Source organism: Notolepis coatsorum, assembly GCF_963971535.1.
Source record: "Notolepis coatsorum genome assembly, chromosome: 10".
Classification (NCBI taxonomy): Eukaryota; Metazoa; Chordata; class Actinopteri; order Aulopiformes; family Paralepididae; genus Notolepis; species Notolepis coatsorum.
The window spans coordinates 118,083,148-118,108,566 of NC_140174.1; the positions used below are offsets into that span (position 1 = coordinate 118,083,148).

The 25,419-nt window shown below is 40.6% G+C and overlaps 1 protein-coding gene across 1 annotated transcript in view; it reads right to left on the reverse strand.

Moving 5' to 3' along the window:
* Positions 1–25,419, reverse strand: part of dimt1l (DIM1 dimethyladenosine transferase 1-like) — a 73,487-nt gene that overhangs the window by 14,051 nt on the left and 34,017 nt on the right. Inside the window, exons 4-9 of the mRNA XM_084322471.1 lie at positions 19,548–19,609; positions 12,609–12,702; positions 11,905–11,954; positions 9,091–9,214; positions 4,705–4,797; positions 3,441–3,505 (exon numbers count right to left, since the gene is read on the reverse strand). Of these exons, the coding sequence (XP_084178597.1) occupies positions 3,441–3,505; positions 4,705–4,797; positions 9,091–9,214; positions 11,905–11,954; positions 12,609–12,702; positions 19,548–19,609 (488 nt within the window). The remainder of the gene's footprint in view (positions 1–3,440; positions 3,506–4,704; positions 4,798–9,090; positions 9,215–11,904; positions 11,955–12,608; positions 12,703–19,547; positions 19,610–25,419) is intronic.

Below are 25,419 nucleotides of genomic sequence, written 5' to 3' on the forward strand. Positions count from 1 at the left end.
ATATTGTCTTCTAAATTTCTCCAGGATACTGATGCTTGGGGATCAAACCATGTTGTCAGTGGTCTTAAAGTGTACGCCTTAAAATAGTGGTAGAAATCTGGAAATGCCATACCACCGTCTGCTCTGTTTCTCTGTGCGGTGGATCTTTTTATACGTGGTGGTTTGTTATTCCAAATAAATTTGTATGTGGAGGAGTGTAATTCTTTCCAGTAACCCTCTGGAGGGGGCAACGGTAACATTGAGCTGAAGAAGTTGATTCTAGGTAGGACGTCCATCTTAACTATTGATACCCGTGCCTGTACTGAGTTTTTGAGTTTTGACCACCTGTCAAGGTCGTATTTGATTTTGTTTTGGATTTTTACGTAATTGTGCTTCACCGTTTGGCTTATGGTAGGGAATATTTCAACTCCCAAACATCTAAAGTGTTTTACCATCGGTATCTCTTCTGGGAGGGTTATATTTCTTTTTGCAGGGGCGTTAAGTGGGAGGAAGGCCGACTTCGGCCAATTTATCCTAAATCCCGATAAATCTCCAAAGTCCTCAATCAGCTTGAGAAGATGAGGCAATGCGGTGTTGGGGTTTTGCATGAACAGTATTACGTCGTCCGCATATAAACAAATTTTATGTTGTGTGCCCTTGATTACGATTGGTTCTATGGATTGGGATTGTCTTATATATTGTGCTAAAGGCTCTAATGATAGATCGAATAGTCCGGGACTAAGAGGGCAACCCTATCTGGAAGAACGTGATACCGGAAAGATTTCGAAGGTGATTGTACCTGTTGTAATCATGGCCGATGGGTCTTTGTATAATACTTTAATCATATCAATGAATCCTTTTCCTAACCCCATCCTTTTTTTTTTTTTTTTATTGGTCTTTTTCCCCCTCCATTTTCCTCCGATTTTTCTCCCATCCCAATGTTAGTCGTATGCCAATTCCCAGTCCCTTCCTGGTCGCTGCGCTTTACCCCCCACAGTCAGATCATTTTGGGAGAGTGGAGGCTACCACGTGCTTCCTCCGACACACGTCCAGCCAATCACCGCTTCTTTTCACCTGGCAGCGCGGATTCTCATTGAGAGGGCGTAGCGTGTGGGAGGACCACACTATCCCCCTCACGTCCAATCCGCGCTTAGCAGGCGCCCCGACCGAACTGTAGGAGTCGCTGTTTACAACGACCCGGACCCACCCCGCCAGCTTCTCCCACCCTCTGATACAGCCAATTGTATCAGTGCAGACGGCCAGCCAAGCTGGTGACAACCCCGGAGCTGTGAGCTGGATTCTAACAGGCGAACCAAGCTCACAGCTCCGGGGCTGGTGACGAGCGCAATCTCCGCTCGACCACCTAACCGCCTCTAACCCCATCCTTTCTAATACTGCCCATAGATACGACCATTCCAACCTGTCAAAAGCTTTCATTGCATCCAGGGACAGCATCGCCTTAGGTGTGGTGTCGTCCTTGTTAGCATTTAGTACATGTAGTAATCGTCTTATGTTGTCAGTGATCAAACGGTTTCTTATGAAGCCAGTTTGATCCGGATGAACTAAAGACGTCATATGCTTTTGAAGTCTGATGGCTAATACCTTAGAGAACAGTTTGATATCGGTTCCGAGGAGGCTTAAGGGTCTATAACTACCGCACTCGGTGGGGTCTTTGTCTTTTTTAAGGAGAACTGTTATGAGTGCAATATTGTCGTTCTTATGAAAGTTCCCCTCCTTGACTGAGTATAAAATCATATTAAGTAATAGGGGTCCAATTTTGTCCCAACATGAGAGGTACATTTCTGGTGGGATACTGTCTCTTCCAGGAGCCCTACCACTTTGCATTTCGGATATGGCCTTCCTGAGTTCCTCTAGTGTGATTGGTGTTTCTAACTGTTTAGCATCATCCTCTGAAAGTTTGGGGAGGTTCATTTGATTAAGATATGTGTCCATTTTGTTTTGATCGAAGGTCGTTTCTGATTTATACAAGTTGGAGTAGAATTCTTTGAATGTCGCATTTATTTCTTTGGTGTCTGTTACAAGTCCTTGTTGTGCTTTAATGGAAGTTATATCTGCAAATTTTGCGTTAGCTCTTAATCGCGTAGCTAGTAGGTGACTTGGTTTGGAACCTTGAGAGTAATGCTGTTGTCTTGTGCTACGTATTTGTACTTCAGATTGTTGTTTATAAATGGCGTTAATCTCTATTTTTAGTGTAATGTATTGTAATCATGCAGCACAAGTACAGTACAATGAAAACCTCTTAAGCCCTAGCCATATTTTCAGAAAATTCGCCTAAGAATACATACCTAAGTAAATGGAAGATTGCTCCACTTCTACACGGTCCATTTGCATGTTACTGGTATCTAGGGACATCTATGGATCTCAGGGAATGTATTCCAGTGTCAGAAATATTGTGTCTATTACTAGGCTTGCTTAAATTGTGATGAAACAAAAAGGAGAATATGAATTATGATTTTTCTTTGCATCCTTGACAGTGAATAACACCATGCTAAGAATGACCAGACATGAAAAACTGCCTGTGTTTATGTCTTTATACTATTACCATACCCATACCTGTACCCCCCCCCCCCCCCCAAGGGGATCAATAAAGGACTGTCCAAAGATGTAATTTTCTGGAGAGAAGGGATTTAAAGAGCCAACAGATTCTCTCTGGGGTAACGTTAGACTCATGACTGGAGAGAAGGGATTTAAAGAGCCAAGAGACTCTCTCTGGGGTAACGTTAGACTCATGACTAGGGCTGGGCGATATAACGATAACGATAATTATCGCGATATATTTTAATAATCGATATCGGGAAGAAAAAAAATCGGAAAAAAGATATCGATAATTTTTTTTGTGACCTGCAACAGGGCAGTTTTAAAACCAGAGACAGTGGACAGACTTGTCTTTCTTGCCTGCAACTTAAAGTAATGGCTTTGCTTGTCCAAATGACAATACTGACCAAATTGAGATTTATTTTTCTCGTCCATTTATTTTGTTTGCTTTCTAATTTAAAATACAGTTTGAAACCGTCTGTACACATGTGTGCTATTGCTAGCAGAGCTAGACTCCAGTCACGAGTCACGGTGCACATGTGCGGTGGTTTGTCCACCAAAAAAGCACCAAAAGATAGAAAAGAAACTAGCAGAGCCAGAACTGTTCAACTCCCCTGGAGCCACAGCCAGCAGAGAAGCCGGTTTACTTTCGCTTTCAAACCAGCTGCAGCCTGAGAACTGGATGTAACACTAAAGATGGCGGCAACGACAAAGAATTGCTGCAAAATAAACATACATATGTTGTTTTAAAAAAATAATTATAATAAAAAAAAAGTGAATTTTATACTTTTTCTATACAATATCAATAATATCGAATATCGAGTGATATGATATTGTTATCGATATCGTTATCGCGATATCATTTTTGGCCATATCGCCCAGCCCTACTCATGACTGGTACTTACTTAAAAGCTGCGTTGAGCGTCTTGTTCTTCCTCACAAAGGCGACTCGGACCAGGCCGTCCCACTCCTGGTGGAGGAAACCAGAACATTAACCGTAACATCCCACTCCTGGTGGAGGAAACCAGAACATTAACCGCCAACAGTTAACGACCGGCTCTCGTTACATTCCATGTGGACAACCTCGCCTCCAAGTTGCAACAGAAAATAGGCTTTTATACAGAAACAGAACCAGCTTTGCTTTGATTAGCAGGAAAAGTTTCAAAGCAGTTTTCTTATCAGTCCTGGACTATGGTGATGTAATTTATAGGCATGCTGCGTCCTCAACCATTAAATCCTTGGACCGTCTATAACTCTGCCATCAGATTCATCACTAATGATAGATACGACACTCATCACTGTGTCCTTTATGAGAAGGTCGTTAGTTGGTCCTCGCTGATGGAGAGGCGCAACAAACATTGGTATTTGTTCATTCTTAACTCATTGAGCGCCAAAAACAAGATATCTATTTTCTCATACTACACGCGCGCAGGCCTTGTGAGTGTAGCATGGACCTGCAATGACGATTGAATCCCGCCAGGTGGCAGTATCGCCTACGGTATGAACATGCATGAGCCAGCTTAGTGTGGGGCCGCCCCACAGCACCCAAAGCACTAGGGACTCTAGTAGGGAGCGAGCAGGACAGCCAACTAACGTTGGACAATGGCGATCGCCTAGAGCGAACTATTGGATATTATGAAGAATAGGACAAAACGGATTATATGGATGATGATTATAGACGATAAAGTGCGATTCCACCAGACTATGTTGGACCCAGCACTTCTGGTAAATCATAAAAATACTATAGTCAAACTGGCCGATGAGGAAACCTATTCGGCTCCGTCTATAGTTTGGCCCGAGCAGACTATAGACGAAGAAGACAACGGATGATGGACATGTACTACACAAGACTTCAGGCTATGGACCCAGGGTGTTTTTTCAGTTGAAGTTCAGGTTCAACTCAAGTTCAGACCTATGTTACTCTATTTCATTAGCACTAAAAGTGAATTTTCTTTATTGTATCAGAAACTTCAGAATGTTATCTTTCAAAAGAGACCAGGCTCATGCATGTGCTATAAGTATAAAGTATAGTATTTTGGTTTGCTAAAAAAATATGAAGGAAATGAAACACCTATGACTCTTTGTATGTGACCGACCACCATCACTCGTTCCCCTGCTGGGGGAGGCGGAGCCTCACCTGGAAGTTGACTGGAGGGGGCGGGGCCTCACCTGGAAGTTGACTGGAGGGGGCGGGTTCTTGGGCTCGATCCTGACGACACTCGACTCCACTTTAGGAGGCGGTCGGAAGTTATTCCTCCCCACCTGAGAGGAGAGAGCAGAGAGGCGTTTAGAGAGAGAGCAGAGAGGCGTTTAGAGAGAGAGCAGAGAGGCGTTTAGAGAGAGAGCAGAGAGGCGTTTAGAGAGAGAGCAGAGAGGCGTTTAGAGAGAGAGAGCAGAGAGGCGTTTAGAGAGAGCAGAGAGGTGTTTAGAGAGAGAGCAGAGGTGTTTAGAGAGGAAGGCTTGAGTCAGAGGAAGGCTTGAGTCAGGTAGGGCTGAACCTTTGTTCGCTACGTTGGCATTCGAATTCTAAATCAACATTCAAATTTTTTATTAACACTTTGGCTGCCATGGGTTAAATTCATTATCAACCGTAGGTTGCCGGCTCTATTTGTCTATAGAGAAAGTCCCCTTCTTTGCAGGGCTATAACTTTTTAAATTCTATTGCTACATTGCCATTATTAGGGCCCATTCAAAGTCCTATATGTATTGTTCATTGTGTAGCAACGTTAAACTTTTTCATTCACATATTCATAGTAAAGTATGGTCTAATGTATAAGTATGTTTTCATCTCTATCTGCAGCTTTCTCCAGAACGTGATCTATAGCCCCAAATACATTATATTGATGATGCAATACAGTTTTATGGCAATCAGCGCGATATAAAAAATTCCAACTAGACGTACTTCTAGAAGTTACTACACGTCATCTGATGTTGACCGGATGGGCTAGGGGGCGTTTATAATTCCGTGGGCAGCGTTATACCAATCATCTAATGTGGGTCAAATGTTGATAATAGCATAGTTAGTATCGAAGACGCTAACTTTACACGCTAAAACTCACCCCAGTCTCCGCGCGCCGTTGGGCGATCATCGTAGAGTAGAAATTTTATCATTATGGGATGTAGATTTACCCGGTCCATCTCCAGCTTGTATAATGGTATATACGTCCAAATCATGTTGTTTATCGAGTTATTTGCAATCGATCGCTGTGTATTGTGACGAGCTAGAATGCCGGGACCTATAGCGAGTGCCCGGAAGTAATACGGCCGTCCAGCACAACCTCTATGGCACTTCCTGTTAAGCGATTGCGCCGATCGGCCACCAGATGGCGCTCCTGAACCGCCAGAGAGCTCAGTGGGTCCTCCTGGTGGATCTCAGGCCAGCGGAGGGGACATATGAATCCGATCCCAGATTTTTGAAATATCGATATTAAAGACGCTGTAAAGCGTCTTCGGCAACTTGAGCATGGCCGGGAATGACGTGTTTAAGCGTTTCCCGGCACCCAAAGTGTTAAAAAAAAACATTTTATATATATTTTTTTTATGCGTCTATTCATTCTGTTTAAACCAATGGGGGTTTTCTTCACAGTTGCAGATAAAGATTCAGCTAGACCAGGGGTAGGCAACCCTAAGCCTTTTTTTTTACTCAAAATGTGAGTATTACCAAGTCAACTTGTGTTCTTAAAACAATGACAATAAACATAGTTTTATTAGGTTGAAATAATGTGGTTGTGTACTTATTTTTCTGTTAACTTATTATGGATTGAAAACTGAAAACTTTAATGCACAGTAACTGAACTCAATATTTTAAAGTTCTGGTAACTTATTATTATAAATTTGTTTACAGTGTAGTCTTGCGATCAATCAAAACTTATTTACACGATATACCTCACATTCACCCTCCATTCACATCCTGGTGTTCTCCATTAGGCCTGTAGGTGGAGCTATGACAGCACACGTACAGTACACACACCGATGGTGTGTGATGTGTCCAAAAATGAATGGGCAAATGTGAGTGAAATGGTCGCACTGTATGCAGCTGTTTGTCTGCATTGCATTCCCCCCCCCCCCAACTCAGATTTAGGGTTGATACAACCATCATAATAATATTGTTAATAATAACAATAACAATAAGTAAGGGATAAAGTATAGCTACGAGGTCATTGTCGCAAAATAATTGACCGACAGTTTAAAATACCGAGCCGCCTCGGCGAGGTGTTTTAAACGTCAGTGAAGGTCAATTATTTTGCGACAATGATCGAGTATAGCTATACATTATCCCGCTTATTACATGGCTAACTTACTAACAATATACCCAATTCATTTTACATCGACTCGCAACACTGGTTCTGGCTGCGTTCTGGCTCCGCCCCCTGTCATCGCCGGCAGCAGAACACCGGCAGTGTCTAATTGCACTGAAACAGTGTGTGTCAGTGGGCTTGATTGCGAACAGCTGCGCACAGCAGTCATTATTGTCCCACAGCGGTCATTATTGTCTGATAATGACCGCTGTCGGGGGGCTATTGACCAATCACAAGCAAGCATTTCGGCGAATGTGAAAACGCCATGTAATAATTAGTGCTGTCAAACGATTAAAATATTTAACTCGATTAATCGCATGATTGTCCATAGTTAACTCGCGATTAATCGCAAATTAATCGCATTTTTATTAAAATTTCTTTTTTTACCTTAAACAGATCTTTTTCAAGTTCCAAGTTTTAATACTCTTATCAACATGCGAGTCAACAAATGCTTGCTTTGTGCAGCCATTTAACACAAAAGGATGACCCTCATGCATTGCAAATTTGCATCAAATTCAAAACAGAGTGATGCACAAAATAACTTAAAAGAAAATAATAATTTAAAACAATGAATAAAGTGTGCATGAAATAATAGGGGAAAGAAAACGTTAGGAACTTGTTACATTCACACACACAAGGGCTGATTAATCACACACCCCCCTCTCTCCCTCACACACACTCTCCCAGCTCTTTTTCTCTTTTGCCCCTTCCTCATCTCTCTCACCCCCCTCTCTCTCTATATCTCACACACACACACTTCAGAAACAAACATAGTATCAATGAGAGCATCAATAATACACCTGAGTGAAGTCTAGTAAAAAAAAAAAAAAAAAAAAATGTTTTTAGTTAATCTTGAGTTAAAAAAATTAGTGGCATTAATAGAATCGGGAGTTAACGCGATATTAACGCGATATATTTGACAGCCTTAGTAATAATGTAAAAATTATCATTAAAAAGACCTGATTATGAGAAAAAAAATTACGATGCATGGAATATTGTTGAGGCACACTAGTTACAAGCAACTATATTTCAAACAGGCACTCCATGTCAAAAAGGTTGCTGACCCCTGAGCTAGACTAATATTATAGTATTAAAATTATTTTAATTGTTCATTAAAGAAAGTTGATTTAATAAAAGAATTTACCACTCATTTAATCAGATTAATCACTTTATTCAAATTGAGGATTTAGTTTGAGGATATTTATTAAAATAATTATAATAATAAATAAAACAAATTTTAGTTTTTTTTATATATACTGGTATATATTTTTTATTAAAAACGAAGGTTCGAACGTCCGTTCGGAAAAACCCTGACGAAGTTCGAAGCCTAAAAACAGGCTTCGGGGAAACAGCTCGAGTGAGAGGAAGGTTGAGTCAGAGGAAGGGTTGAGTGAGAGGGAGGGTTGAGTGAGAGGAAGGGTTGAGTGCGAGGGAGGGTTGAGTGAGAGGAAGGGTTGAGTGAGAGGAAGGGTTGAGTGAGAGGGAGGGTTGAGTGAGAGGGAGGGTTGAGTGAGAGGCAGTTTGAGTCAGAGGAAGTTGAGTGAGAGGAAGGCTTGAGTGAGAGGAAGGATTGAGTCAGAGGTAGGGCTGAGCCCAAACGCTCGAACCTTCGTTCGTTACGTTGGCATTCGAATTCTAAATCGACATTTGAATTTTTTTTTAATAAAAAATTTAAAAACATTTTATATATATATATTTGTATGTGTCTATTCATTCCGTTTAAACCAATGGGGGTTTTCTTCACAGTTGCAGATATAGATTCAGCTACACTATTATTATAGTATTAAAATTATTTTTATTATTCATCAAAGAAAGTTGATTTAATAAGAAAATTACTCATTTAATCAGATGAATCACTTTATTCAAATTGAGGATTTAGTTTGAGCATATTTATTAAAATAATTATAATAATAATAAATAAAAAAAAAAATTAAATATATATATATTCTTTATTAAAAACGAAGGTTCGAACGTCCGTTCGAAAAACCCTGACGAAGTTCGAAGCGGAAACAGCTCGAGTGAGAGGAAGGTTGAGTCAGAGGAAGGGTTGAGTGAGAGGGAGGGTTGAGTGAGAGGAAGGGTTGAGTGAGAGGGAGGGTTGAGTGAGAGGGAGGGTTGAGTGAGAGGGAGGGTTGAGTGAGAGGAGGGTTGAGTGAGAGGCAATTGAGTCAGAGAAAGGTTTGAGTGAGAGGAAGGGTTAAGTGAGAGGAAGGGTTGAGTGAGAGGAAGGGTTGAGTGAGAGGAAGGGCATGGACACCTTCATGAGATGGTCGACTCGCGCCAGCAGCTGTGTGTTGATGGACAGTCTGCAGTACAGCTTGTCTCCAGGCTGGGCGACCAGCCGCATGGCGAACTCCCTCTGAAACATCAGCACGGCACACCTGGTGGTGGAACACACAGCAAGGATCGTCCTGTCACGGTGCTATAGATCATTTTTTATAAATAATACATCTGAGATTTTAGAAAGGTGCAGAATAAAAGTATTGCTTTCCCCAAAAATTTGGCAGGTCCAAAATGTATGTTATTGTTTACATTAGGGATGTTCGATATTGGCTTTTTTACCGATACCGATATTGTCCAACTCTTAATTTCCGATACCGATATCAACCGATACCGATATATGCAGGGTTTCCCCCCCGCAAAAAACTGAATAATTTCAGGTAATTAACATTACATATCTCTTGTATTGGAATTAACACAACATTATGCATACTTTTGACAATAAATAAAATCAGAATTTGTTCTTACTTGCCTGGATAAATAAAGGTTAAATAAATGTTAAAAAAAAAAAAAAAATTGAAAACAGATACCGATAATTTCCGATATCACATTTTAATGCCAATATCGCCCGATAATATCGGTAGGCTGATAATATCGGACATCCCTAGTTTACATATATCCCCTCCCTACTTCGCCATTTCCGCACCTGTAAGGTCATTGAAATGTCATCTCTCCACTAGTGGTTAACATATAATTTTTTTATTTTTTTTTTACTTAAATTTTTATTTGCAGTTTTTGATTTACAAACATATATTTGACAGCACACTTAGACATCAAAACAATAAAGATAAAACAAAAAATGTGACATGGGTTCATTGACCCATTTTTGTATTTACATTCCATATTTACATTTCCTTTTCTTTTCTTGCTTCTCATTCATCAATATCCGTATTTCAATGCCCAATGTGGATACTGATATTTAGAAAGCAGGGTGGTTGATGGCCGATATAATGCTAATAAGGATTTTATTTGTGTTGATTTGATGAAATACAATTTAATAACAAATGATACACAAAATTGTTGAACTTACTACATTACCTAGCTAGCTTAGCGGGTTAATACCGTAGATTTGCACTAATGTTAGCTACATCACCTAGCTAGCTTAGCTGGTTAATACCATAGATTTGCACTAATGTTAGCTACATCACCTAGCTAGCTTAGCTGGTTATTACCGTAGGTTTGCACTAATGTTAGCTACATTACCTAGCTAGCTTAGCTGGTTAATACCGTAGGTTTGCACTAATGTTAGCTATATTACCTGGCTAGCTTAGCGGGTTATTACCGTAGGTTTGCACTAATGTTAGCTACATTACCTAGCTAGCTTAGCTGGTTAATACCGTAGGTTTGCAGTTTGCACTAATGTTAGCTACATCACCTAGCTGGTTAACACTGTAGGTTTGCACTTTCTAATGTCACAGTTACCAACTAGGAATCATGTTTTCTCACTAAAAGACCGTAATCAATGGAATTATAAATACAGTAAACATTGTATGATATTAAACCTGCTCAGTTTAAAAGGGTGCTGTAAGTGGTATTTATTTATTAAAATAAGTGTTAAATAGCTCTACTTTCTGATATAGTGTGTCTGGTCAGTAACATCCTCTCTGCAGTAAACAAACACAAAATATATGTTCTGGTATCCCTTCCCACTTTATCCAATCAGGAGAGAGAACCCTATATATATTTTTTTTTACTAATTTCAAGAAATCTTGCCAAGCCAAATTTGCTTGGCAAGATCCCTCTCCTGATTGGATAAGGTGGGAACGGATACCTGAAAATGTATTTTGTGTTTACTGCAGAGTGGAGGGACTGAGAGACCCATGGTTAGGGTTGGGTACCGTTCACATTTGAACCGTTGGACGGGGACATTTGTGAACGCTTAAACTATTAAATTATGGCTATGGGTCTAATACACCCGTCGCTTATCAATGACTTGCTTGCAGTCAACATGTACGAAACGGATAGTTTTTTCATTGGTACATTTCCGTTTTATACCGTTTTGAATAAGAGTATAGTTTTGGTATATGTCTAGTAATTCCAGAGAAATTCCGCGATAATAGCTCTTTAGTGGAATACACAAAACATGTTGTCATTTTTCGGCTGATTTATGAATAGTTTTCAAATAAACGCTAGATTATCGATAGTATATGTGTACACGCTAGAGAAGCGGGCTGAAAAATCGATTATCCATGCCGTGATCAGCGCTTACGTTACGCACACACGCTGCGATGGCGGAGAAAAAAACATCTGATTAACCCAAGACTGGTAAAATACAGTCCTTACCTCAGATGTTCTGCAAAAAGATTAATCCAATTCCTGATCGCCATTCCAAATATTGATCGCGTTTATTGATCCAACGTTATAGCACCAAAACACATAATCGACGCTGCTCCGAGCCTCCCCAGTGAATGTGGTAACAGCTACTGCTTGCCCGAGAAGGGAAACCCCGGGACAGGAGTTTTTTTTCTGATGCAGTCCCACCCAATCAAATCCAATGATGTGCAATACCATCCGGGAGATGATAGGCGGCGGTATTTGCCCTTTTCGAGCTCAGACCCATTCCCAATGACAACGTCAGGCTGGATGGATGAAAAATGAATGGATATTGCTAATAAAATAAATAACGATTAAAACCTGAGTTTTCTCGGGTCTTGGCACTCAACGCATGGCGAGTTAAGCAGACTAATCTCGTGGTTGCCACTGAATGGGTTAAAAGTACTGGATTCGGTACCCATCCCTACCCATGGTACATGTTTGACACCAGCATCTAAATGGAGAGGGTGTTTCTTACCGGAAGAACGGCCTGTGTAGAAGCAGCTTGAAGACAAACGGTGATGAAATCTGGAGGATAAAAAGGTTTTGCAGAGTTGGAAAATATGTATTTTATATATCTTACTCCTTTGACCTCATTATAGTAGTATAGGGCCTAAAGTTACATTATACTATTCCTCCTTAAAAAAATAAAAACACATTGTGAACCATTTTACAAAATATCTTAATCTTAAACAAAATAAATTACCTTTAAGATCAACATACCTATCTATACCCAGGGCGCTATTCCCCGTACCTGGTTCAACTAAGTCGATCAAAAGTCCCATTAGCCAGATTAAATTAACGCGATGATTGAAACCAGGCTATCCCTGTTCCTCGAAGGCTGATTCAGTCTCGTTAATTCGAACCAGACTTGATACTCAGGATAATTGCGCGCGGCCGCCTCACCTGAAAAGGCATCAGACGTCGACCGCCGAAATCCTGATTTTCTAACGGCATTGATTGATTGATTGATTGAAAACTTTATTAACAGATTGCAGAATGGGTACAATACAGTACGGCTCAATAGCCTCGCAGACAAGTTAAATGCATATCTATAGGCTAATTTTAAGTCCCTCATTACCCCCAATCAATCAGATTATATTTCTTTAAATTGAATGAGATCTTGCTAGCGAAAAATAATTAGTTCAACTCTTTCAGAATAAGTAGAGCGCTGGTGTTTACCTGGTATGGCAGATTGGCCACACAGATGTCGAAGAAGGGCAGGTCTGCTTTCAGCACATCCCCCACTAATATCTGAAGCTTGGCCTGCATGGGTCTGTCAGGAGACAAACAAACAAACCCTTAAATCAACCAGGCAAGTTGACTGAACACATTATGATTTACAGCGAGAGGACCGGGGAGTAGTCACACGCACACACACTAACTCATCCATTCTACTCACTGTAACACTAACTCATCCATTCTACACTCACTGTAACACTAACTCATCCATTCTACACTCACTGTAACACTAACTCATCCATTCTACACTCACTGTAACACTAACTCATCCATTCTACACTCACTGTAATCAGGGCTCCAGACTAACTTTTTCATTTAGGTGCACCAGCACATAATTTAGGTGCACCCAAAAAGTTCCACTGCGCCTTTTGCAGCTGCAATAATACATTTTAAGCATTACCTTTACCATTACCTTTTTTGTCAGTTTCCATACACATCAGAGCATGTGAGCGGAGCGGGTGGATTTTGAAGTGAGCGCGGAGTTGGGCTTTAAAATGGGTCAGAGTGACTCCGGAGCGAGAGCTCTCCTCCACTCAAAGCCGCTCAATGCACACGATCACAGTGGTTTAAACTGACGTAATATACATGTAGTACAATGCCAAAGCAATAGGTGGCGATGTAGTTCAAACATGAAGGCCATTTTCAACCAATCAGAAGGGTGAACGAGTCACTCCACATCCTGCTAAGTCAAAATAGAAATCGGCCATCTTTAAATCACCTCTGTGAACTATTTACTTAGCAATAGGGATGCCCCGATCACGTTTTTTTGCCACCGATACCGATCACCGATCGTCTATGAGCCATATCGGCCGATACCGATATTTTTTGGTTTTATATAAAAAAATATATATATAATTAAAAAAATATATATAAAATATATATATTATATAATTATACTTGTATTATCTGCGAGACATCGCCACCACGCAACAAGTCAAAATGCTCGCTATCTGCAAACAGCTCCACTGTCTGTGTATACTCTGCTTTGGTCAAATTACATTCAGCATTGCCATCTTCGCAGTGTTATGAAGCATGATAGCTAATTAGCCAATGTTCAGCTGCAAAAATGAAATGTCAATTATGTTATAAGACATTGATATCAGGAGCTATCTGTAGCTACTGCTAGCCGGCTAGATGACGTTAGACAATGCATCATGTATTAAAATAAAGTGAACCATTTAGTTTACTGGGTCATTTCGTTAAAACAGTGAGCTAACGTGAGCTAATGTTAGCTACCTAGCTAACGGAGGTCTCATGCTGGCCTATCGATCGGCACGGGGCATCCCTATCATTCTTTTTTTTTTTAAACTTTGGCCATTCCGCTGGCTCTTTTTTGCGTTTATCGCATTTACTCTGGTCAAGAATGACCGACAGAAACAGGCTGAATGGGGGTACAGATGGGGGGGAAGACACTCTGGTAAAGGCACGGCTGCAGTCCGGGATTCGAACTCGCTAAACCCCAGATCCGTGACGAGCACGGTTGTCCCCGGTGCCGAAATAGCGCTCAAGGTACGCGGTGAGCTACTGGAGCTCCCCAATACATTTTTTGGTTAAAAGAAATCCGGTGTGGGTGGATTTGGATGAAGGGGCGCTTGTTTTTATTATAGCCTCCTCCCGTTTTGCCAGTACTGTGGTAAAACTGATAGCGTGTGGTTTAGGAACAGGGAGTTTTTCACAAATCCAGCGCTCCCTTTCTTGGCTGTGACGTAGTCACGTTACATTCGGAGGCAGACAGTCGATCTGCCAATTACGTCCCACCGCTTGCACCCACCTCTTCTTACCACCAATCAGAAGCTCTCGTTCGTTTATTTACCTCCGGATTGTCAGCCATTACTCTACTCGGAGCTAACGTTATCTCCCCGCCAGCCACATTGACAAGTACCAGCGCTTATACATTACTGGCAAATGTCTTGTTGCACTTGTGGCAACGAGCGTTGTCAGCATCGACTTTAGTAAAATAGACCCAGACTTTTGAACGTTTCGTTCTGTCCGCCATTATGAGAGCAGAGCTGTCTGTACTCGGCAGCGCAGCACCCGTGTGTGTGTGTGTGTGTGTGTGAGTGAGTGAGTGAGTGAGTGAGTGTGTGTGGGAGGGGAAGAGAGGAGAGAGCACAGCACAGCCCGCTCCCCGCGCAGGCAGAGACACCGAGGCAGGAGAGATATAGACAACGGCCAACAAGATTAGTTTGCGACGTTTAAATTCCTCAAAAAAACTCCATAATTTCTCGAGTACCGATAGCAGTACCGATGACGTCGGAGCTTATAAATACTAAAAAAAAAAAAAAAAGATAAAAAATATATATATATATATATATATATATTTAAAAAAAAATTATAATACAATAAATATCGGTTATCGGTTATCGGCTTGAGGAGCATAAAGTTATCGGTATCAAAAAATCAATATCGTGCATCCCTACTTATTTCCTGATCACTCGCACAGTCAAAACAGCCATATCACATATAGGGGAAAAGCTTATATCTCCGTGAAAAAAGGTCTGATTATCCTAAGACTGGTAAAATAGATTCCTTACCCGAGATCAGATGGTATCCAAATGGATTATTCCAATTCCTGATCTACCATTCCAAAAATCAATCCTTTTATTGATCCCACGCGTATACTGTAAAACAGCATATACACCAGGGTTTCCGTTGTCCGGTAATTACCGGTTTTTGACCGGCAAAATCTGTTGAAGTCCGACATATTTAATCTCTCCGGTCATAATGTCAGGTGAAAATAATTCCCTCTAAGCACAATTTGAATTGTATTAAAATAGTTACATTTGTTTCATTGTTGCTTCACCAAGCAGGTCTAATAATGACAACGATGTGTGTTCTATTATGATATGCGTGTAGTGTTCTGATAACGACTATTGGTGATGTCGAGATTCATTTGCGGGAGCTAGATTTGCGAGAAGCATGCAACTGCAGAGCCGCAGAGCTGATGCAGTTGTGCGCGCACAGTGCAATACTCCAATTCAGCCATTGGCAATTCAGCTGTTGGGTGGGGGGCGCTGCTGAGCGGTCCCCAGACCGGGATGAGAGCGCCGCTGGCTCTGCGGCTCTGCAGTTGCATAGTACTGGTATGTTCTTCGTTGGGACTGGGAGGGGGAGATATAATAGTCATCACGCAACGTTTATATTTCACGATAATGTTGCCGTCTCTCTCTCTGCCAAATTTCTCAAGTTATTCGCTTGATATAATTAATACAAATGTCCAATATAACGGAATTCGTTAGCTCATAAAAATGTGATTATAACACACTGCTGTTTATTAATGTCGGGCCCACAGACACCTATTTGATTTAAAGTCAGCAGCAGCACGGAGTCTCTGGACTTATTTTATTTGGAATATAATGACTGTATACGCAAAAGTAGCCTAGTTTTAAGTTAAAATATTATAAATCTACATGCCTTGAGGATGTCATTCTTTATATAGCCTGCCTATCAATTGTTTTTAAGCTCAATAAACTCTGACCGGAATTTCTCCCATTTGACCGGCAGATTGAAATCTTGCAGGACACGGAGACCGGCACCAATATTTTGTGAAACCCTGATATACACGCTGTGCTGAGGGTCCAGCATGAAGCTGATCGGCCCCGGTTACATGCGTGAGAAGTAAAATGTGGAGTCTGGGTTTTTTTTCCCCCATGCATTTTCATTGAGTCCAATCCAAAAGGGTGAATTACCATCTGGGAGACGATAGGGGGCGTTTTTCTCACATCTGAGCGCCTGGGGTGGCTGATTTACCAACGGTAGACTCGGTTGATGAAATATGAATTCAGATCACTAATAAATAAAAAAAAAACGAGAAAAAACGAATATTCTCGTTATGGGCATTCAAAGTGTTAATCCAATAGGGAAATTCATTCTTGTTTGATGATCAAGAGGCACCTTTTATTTGTTTTAAGTGAAGTTTGGTGAAAAAGCAAGTTATTGCACTATTAATAAGGGACATTCATCTTTGTTTGATCAAGAGTAAGCTTTTATATATATATATATATTATAATAATTTTTTTTTAATGAAGATTGGTGAAAGTTAGGTTTGCACTTCAATCCCAATAGGGAAATTCATTTTTTTTTGTGTCAAATAAAAACAAAAGTTATTTGAATGATTTCTAGTTTAAGAGAAAAAAAATCTGCTGTAAAGCTGTAAAAATGCTAAAAAATAATTAAAATAGGCCATATCGCCCAGCCCTAAAACAAAGGGTTTTAAAAGTGTTATATTTCTCTTCTCTTATAATATAGTCAAGTTAGACCGCGCTCACAAGTTCTCACACTGGGTGCTGTAATCCCATAAAGTTCAGTATATCAAAAAGCAGGGTAGCCGGACCAGCACTCACAGGTTCAATGTTTTTTAATGGCAGCCTGAATAAAAAGCAGACATGTTTCGGACAATGTCCTTCTTCAGTGATATGGCTAGCGAATATCTTCTCTTATAATACCAGAGTGAAGGTGAGGAGAATCGACCAGCAACAAAAGCTAAAAAAAAAAAAAAAAAAATTAATAAAGACATTTTATTTTAACACTTTAACTGCCGGAAGACGCTTTTAGGCGTCCTTCCCCGCCATGCTCAAGTTGCCGAGGACGCCGTAAATCGTCTTTGATATCAATATTTCAAAAATCTGTGATCGGAATCATATTTCCTTTCCGGGGCCCTGAGACACAAGTGTGATCTCCTCTCAATCCTCTAGCGGTTCAAGACCGCCATCTGGTGGCCGATCGGCAGATCGAAAAAAACGGATGTTACCTTTAACCCGGTAGGACTCACTCCATATGGGGTCCGGGCACTCGCTAGTGTTAGAGAGACTCAGTCTTCACACAGTGAACATCGATCGCTGCAAATAACTCGAAAAAACAACATGATTTGGACGTATATATTATTATACAACCTGGAAATGGACCGGATATTTCTATATCCCATAATAGGAAAATGTCTGTTCCACGCTCATCGCCCAACGGCGCAAGGAATATACGGTAAGATTCAGCGTTATTTTTCAATGTGTACGATACTAACTGCTATGATGAACATTTGACCCACATTAGATGAATGGTATAACGCTGCCCACGGAATTATAAACGCCCCCTCGGCCATCCGGTCAACATCAGATTACGTGTAGTAACTTCCAGAAGTCCGTCCAGTTGGATTTTTTTATATCGCGCCGATTGCTATCAAACTGTATTTCATCATCAATATAATGCATTTGGAGCTATAAATCACGTTCTGAAGAAAGCTGCAGAAAACGATAAAAACATACTTATACTTTAGACCATATTTTACTATGAATATGTGAATGAAAAAGTTTAACGTTGCTACACAATGAACAATACATATAGGACTTTGAATGGGCCCTAATAATGGCAATCTAGCAATAGGATTTAAAAGGTTATAGCCCTGCAAAGAAGGGGAACTTATCCATAGACAAATAGAGCTGGCAACAGATGGTATATCATGAATTTAACCTCCGGCAGCCAAAGTGTTAAGATTAAAATCTTTTCCCTGTGGTATCGAAAATGGTATCGAATATCGATACTTTTCAAGGTATCGTATCGAAGTTAGAAATTCCAGTATCGTGACAACACTACACTGTAACACTAACTGATCCATTCTACACTCACTGTAACACTATCACTCTAGTTCTCAGGCTGAGGTTACACCTAGGGTGTTTTTGTTTCGTTTTCAGGATGAGTTTAGCTTTTCCAGGTGGCAACGTAGTGGCAGCCGAGTTAGACATTCGTTTTGCAACCTGAGCACTTTCAGATTCAGATTACTTTATTCGCCATTTTATACAGGTCGCCTCCTGAGCACAGTGATGTAGCACAATGCCAAAGCAGTAGGTGGCAGTAGGTGGCGAACATGAAGGCAATTTTCAACCAATCAGAACTTGAATGTGCCAATACACTTCCTGCAAAAAAAATACACAAGCAGCCATCTTGAGCCTCCTTGAGCTATTTAGCCACTGTAGCACTTATTTTTCAGCAAAGAACGTGCAATAAACAAAACGGATACAGTCACTGTGTGTTCTGCCTCTCATTTGTTGATGAAACAAAACTAACATCAACACAATTGAACACCAAAAGCGGAGTTTAGTCTCATCTGCGCCGATTTTGTTAGCTTACATGCTAACGTGAATGGAATATGCCAGTATAACAGTATAGCATTGTGGCTAGCAGCTAACGTTAGCTCACGTTAGTTAGCCAGCCAGCACCAAACTGATATCGGGAGCTATCAGTAGCTAGATAACATTAGAGACAACGCCTCATGTATTAAACAAAAGTGAATAGATGACTGGGCCATTTTGTTTAATGCTTGTTATGTTGAAAGAGGGGCTCTGAGCTAACAGGGTCTGGTAGCTAGGTAGCTACGGTAGGTAGCTAACGTTAGCTCACGTTAGCCAGCTGCTCATGCAATCGTTAATGCTAGCAGAATGAATGGATGTAAACTTTATTTAACATATTGCAGAATGGGTACAATACAATACGGCTCAATACAAACAATTGTTAAGGGAATGCAGACTGTTGTAGCTTGGACTGGGGTCATTATAACAATAACTTGACAACACATGGTAGCTGCAGCTATTTGGGACAGCTCTGTTGTCACCGGACATTGGTGAGGGCACGCAGATGTCGGTATATACTGCGCATGGGCGTTGAGCAAAAACGGCCCGCGCAGATTACACAACACGTTCTCGGCGAGTTTTGGCGAGTATCCAAAATGAAAACACCTTTTCAGCGTTCCCGCTAGGGCAACGCGTTTTCCTGCCAAAACGGCATTTCTATGTAACAGGGACAGCAAACGTATTCATTCAGAAACAAAACAAAAACAAAAACGCCCAGTGTAACCTAGGCCTCAGTCTCTAGTTCTCAGTCTCTACTCACGTGCATTGCACTCTCTTCTGCAGTTCAGCTACCAGTCTGCAGTCCAACTCACAGGCCACCACCTACAAAACAAACAAACAAACACTGTAAGAAATTAAAGCAAGTGGCATTTTGCTGATTTTAATACAGAATCCTATGGTTCTGTTGTGATTAGTGTTGTCACGATACTGGAATTTCTAACTTCGATACGATACCTTGAAAAGTATCGATATTCGATACCATTTTCGATACCACGTGGAAAAGATTTTAATCTTAAAATGTAAATTTCTTTATAATTATAATTTTTTTTTTTTATTTAGCTTTTGTTGCTGGTCGATTATCCTCACCTTCTCTGGTATTATGAGAAGAGAAATATAACACTTTTATTTTTATTTGATAACTATGAAGTGGAGATGGTACCCAATGCATTATCAGATCACTGTTATTTACTCCTAAAAGGATCATTTGGTGTACTATCATCCCGAGCCCCAAGATGGCGCTTTAACACGACACTGCTGAATAACAAGGAATTCATTACACAACTCAAAGAAGCTCCTTCAGTATTCCTACCAGAGAATGTGAACTCTGTGCCGGACCCTAGAATATTATGGATGTCGGTAAAGGGAATGATCAAGGATTTCACTGATAGCTTTTTTTTTTTTTTTTTTTTTTACTTTATTTTTTAGCGTTTATCGCTTTCCTGGTCAAGCATGACCGACAGTTGCAGGGTGAAACGGGAGAGAGAGCAGGGGGAGACATTCGGCAAATGACGGCGAGTCCGGGAATCGAACTCGGAGTCAACCAGATCCGTGACGCAGCACGGAGTCCCGCGCGAGCGCGGTAACATGGTGTGCTACTGGAGCACCCCAGCTTTTCATCCAAAATACGCAAGAATCGATGCTCAAAACTGGCGAAACTAGAAACGCTTTACTCTACGTTATTTACTTCTTTACAATATAACGACTCGGTTCGACTGGAATCTCAAGTTAATTTACTAAAAATAGAGATTAACGCCATTTATAAACAACAATCTGAAGAAAAAATACGTAGCACAAGACAACAGCATTACTCTCAAGGTTCCAAACCAAGTCACCTACTAGCTACGCAATTAAGAGCTAACGCAAAATTTGCAGATATAACTTCCATTAAAGCACAACAAGGACTTGTAACAGACACCAAAGAAATAAACGCGACATTCAAAGAATTCTACTCCAACTTGTATAAATCAGAAACGACCTTCGATCAAAACAAAATGGACACATATCTTAATCAAATTAACCTCCCCAAACTTTCAGAGGATGATGCTAAACAGTTAGAAACACCAATCACACTAGAGGAACTCAGGAAGGCCATATCCGAAATGCAAAGTGGTAGGGCTCCTGGAAGAGACGGTATCCCACCAGAAATGTACCTCTCATGTTGGGACATAATTGGACCCCTATTACTTAATATGATTTTATACTCAGTCAAGGAGGGGAACTTTCATAAGAACGACAATATTGCACTCATAACAGTTCTCCTTAAAAAAGACAAAGACCCCACCGAGTGCGGTAGTTATAGACCCTTAAGCCTCCTCGGAACCGATATCAAACTGTTCTCTAAGGTATTAGCCATCAGACTTCAAAAGCATATGAAGTCTTTAGTTCATCCGGATCAAACTGGCTTCATAAGAAACCGTTTGATCACTGACAACATAAGACGATTACTATACGTACTAGATGCCAGCAAGGACGACACCACACCTAAGGCGATGCTGTCCCTGGATGCAATGAAAGCTTTTGATAGGCTGGAATGGTCGTATCTATGGGCAGTATTAGAAAGGATGGGGTTAGGAAAAGGATTCATTGATATGATTAAAGTATTATACAAAGACCCATCGGCCATGATTATCTATCTAGGTCGTCCTCGGACGGGCCCTCCATCGGTGCTTCCAGTCATCCCGATCCTCCATGCATCTGGCTAGCTCGCCGGTGCTTTCTGTTCCCGCATCTCTCCCGAGTACGTCCACGTAGGTTAATGTGGGACGTCCTCGTGATAGATGCCCGTGTGTTGGTTCCCACAGCACAAGTTTGCTGGTTGGCATCTCATGGTGTCTCTGGCAGTGACCTGCCAGCCTCATTCTCCTGACTGCCACTTTATCGCTCACCTTTAGCACCCCCCCATACAAGATTGCATTAGTGACATGCTCATCCCTGTTGATGTTGAGCACCACACGCATCATTCTGGTGTAGCACCCATCCAAGGACTTCTGCAGGGTGGGCTTCAAGGTCCAGCATTCACTGCCATACAAAAGGACAGACTCAACTGTTGCATGAAAGAAGTTGAGCTTGATTTGACGGGGGAGGTTGGATTTCCACACACTGGTCATACCGTTCAGAGCCCTCCATGCAAGCGCCTTCCTCACTTTAAGGTCTTGCTCGGACGAGTTGACCCACGAGCCCAGGTACTTGAAATCACTGACTTCCTTTAGAGCAGAGCCTCCTGTTGTCCTTAGAGGTGGATGATCCGGGAGGATGTTATACATTATGACCTCGGTTTTCTTGGCATTTAACCTAAGGCCAACCTTGGCGCACTCCGTCTCCACTCTGCACAGGAGTTCCTGTGCCTGCTCCACCTGGTCAGAGAGCAGGCTGATGTCGTCCGCGTAGTCAAGGTCTGTTAGGACTATGGCGGGGTGTCGTCTCGATCTCCTTGGCGTTATTGTGATTACAACAGGTATAATCACCTCCGGAATATTTCCGGTATCACGCTCTTCTAGACAGGGTTGCCCTCTTAGTCCCGGACTATTCGATTTATCACTAGAACCTTTAGCACAATATATAAGACAATCCCAACTCATAGAACCAATCGTAATCAAGGGCACACAACACAAAATTAGTCTATATGCGGACAACGTAATACTGTTCATGCAAAACCCTAACACCGCAATGCCTCATCTTCTCAAGTTGATTAATGACTTTGGCGACCTATCGGGATTTAAGATAAACTGGCCAAAGTCTGCTTTCCTTCCACTGAACGCCCCTGCAAAAAATACAAGTCTTCCAGAATAAATACCAATGGTTAAACACTTTAGATGTTTGGGAGTTGAAGTATTCCCTACCATAAGCCAAACGGTGAAACACAATTACATAGAAATCCGAAATAAAATAAAATACGACTTTGACAGGTGGTCAAAACTTAAAAGCTCAGTACAGGCACGGGTTTCAATAGTTAAGATGGATGTCTTACCTAGAATCAACTTCATCAGCTCAATGCTTCCATTACCCCCTCCAGATGGTTACTGGAAAAAATTACACTCTTCCGCATATACATTTATTTGGAATAACAAACCACCACGTATAAAAAGATCCACCGCACAGAGAAACAAAGCCGACGGAGGGATGGCATTTCCAAATTTTTTCCACTATTTTAAGGCGTACACTTTAAGACCACTGACAACCTGGTCTGAACCCCAAGCATCAGTATCCTGGAGAAATTTAGAAGTAAATATAGTAGCACCACAGAGACTGCCGGACATAGTATACACCAAAGTATCAATAGAGCAATGCGAACTGAAATTTGGCCTCATAATTACTCATGCGATCCGGATATGGCGTGAAACACAAAAAAAATATTCTAACCCACATAAATGGCATAATCATACTCCCTTATTCAATAACAATGCACTCCTGATTGGAAAACGACCTATAAGATTCCCTAGATGGGAAAAGCAAGGCATACATACATTAGGAGATGTTTTCAACAAACAGGGTATTTGTAGTTATGATGAAATAGAAAAAAAATGTAATCTCACCGGTTCCACATATTATTTTTACGCACAATTATTGTTATGTTTGAAGGCTCACGGTGTTCCATTAAGGATACCAATTGCACACCACAGATACCACAAATTTTTCTATGAAAGAGAGACATCGAGAGGTTTTGTATCAGATTTTTATCATCAATTACTAACGGCCTCGTATGAAACCCTCCACCTAGACTCAGTCTGGAGGAGTGATATACCAGACCTGGAAAAAGATTTTGATTGGCAAGAAGCCTGGGCAAATGTTCGACTTGCATCAAGGAACCCGGACCATCAACAAATCAATCTTAACTATATTCATAGGACATACTTGACTCCTATAAGACTGAACAGAATGGGTCTTAAACAAGACTCCAAATGCTCCTCATGTACAAATGGGGACGAGGGGACATTTATGCACATGTACTGGGACTGCCCACCAGTTAAGATATTCTGGAAAGAAGTGACCCAGCAATTATCAAATCTCTTAATTCTGAATATACCTGTACACCCCTCTGTATTACTGCTGAATGATGTTTTTGAGTATGCAGTACCTATACAGCTAAAGAGATTGGTTTTATCTGGTATTACAGTGGCTAAAAAACTGATAGCATCACGATGGATTCAACCGGAAAAAATTTGCCGAAAGGTCTGGATTCTTACATATCTCGATGTGATTTATCTAGAAATATCTACAGCAAGAATTTTGGGTCTCAATGAATCCAAATTGACAATGTGGTTAGAAGTGGTGGAGAGAATAAAAGCTAGCATATAATGGTAGTGTCTGGTTAGGAGCGAATGATAATGGATGGATTATCCATTGGGGGGTCCAGGGTGGGGGGTGCGAGCAAGAGCATATGTGTGTAGGGGAATAGATAGCAGGTATTAGGGGTATATCTTGTATAAGACATTTATCTAAACGGTGATTTAATTTGATGTGCACTGTTAACAATGCTTGTATATCTAATCGTGTGTTGTCATGTTTGTTTATGTGTTTGTTTAAAAAATAATAAAAAAAGAAAATACAAAAAAGAAAAACACTTTTAAAACCCTTTGTTTTAGGGCTGGGCGATATGGCCTAAAAATAAAATCTCAGATTTTTTATTATCCAATTTAATCGATTTTTTTCTCTTGAAAACTAGAAATCATTCAAATAACCTTTGTTTTTATTCGACAAAAAAAAATCAAACCAAGATGAATTTCCCTATTGGGATTGAAGTGCAAACCTAACTTTCACCAATCTTCATTTAAAAAAAAATATTATAATAATATATATATAAAAGTAGGGATGCCCCGATCACGTTTTTGCCACCGATACCGATCACCGATCGTCTATGAGCCATATCGGCCGATACTGATACAGATCGTTTTTTTTTTTTAATAAAATATATATATTATATAATTATACTTGTAGTTGTATTATCTGCGAGACATCGCCACCACGCGACAAGTCAAAATGCTCGCTATCTCCACTGTCTGTGTGTATACTCTGCTTTGGTCAAATCACATTCAGCATGCCCTCAGCAGGGTATATCTGCAGCTCTGCAGATATACCCTACTCCCTCAGCTAGCCCCTTTCGTGACTGCGATGCAAGCCGAATACGCATCGAATCAATGTTATAAGTAGCGCTGTCAGGCGATTAAAAAAATTAATCTAATTAATTACAGGATTTGTAATTAATTAATCAAATTAATCGCATAACCATTTTATGCCTGATATTCTATAATCATATTTCAAATTGCATGTGTCCGGATGGCAGAATTCAGTACTGTATCTGCAAAACCTTCTGTTTAATCATCTTCCATCTATTAATTTGCTTAGATTTTTCAGGTCTGGTCAATTTGAGCATGATGTTATTCACGGTCAAAGAAAATCTTTTTTATTGATATTCTCATTTGGTTTACAATTACAATTTACTCAAAATAAAATTTTCATTTAATCAATCATTGAATTGATTGAATGAAAATGTTATTAACACTTTAATCGCCAAGGACGCCTTAACTCGTCATTCCCCGCCATGCTAATTCTGCCAATGACGCCGTAACACGTCATTGAGATCAATATTTCAAAAATCTGTGATCGCAATCATATTTCTCCCGTGGAGACTTGAG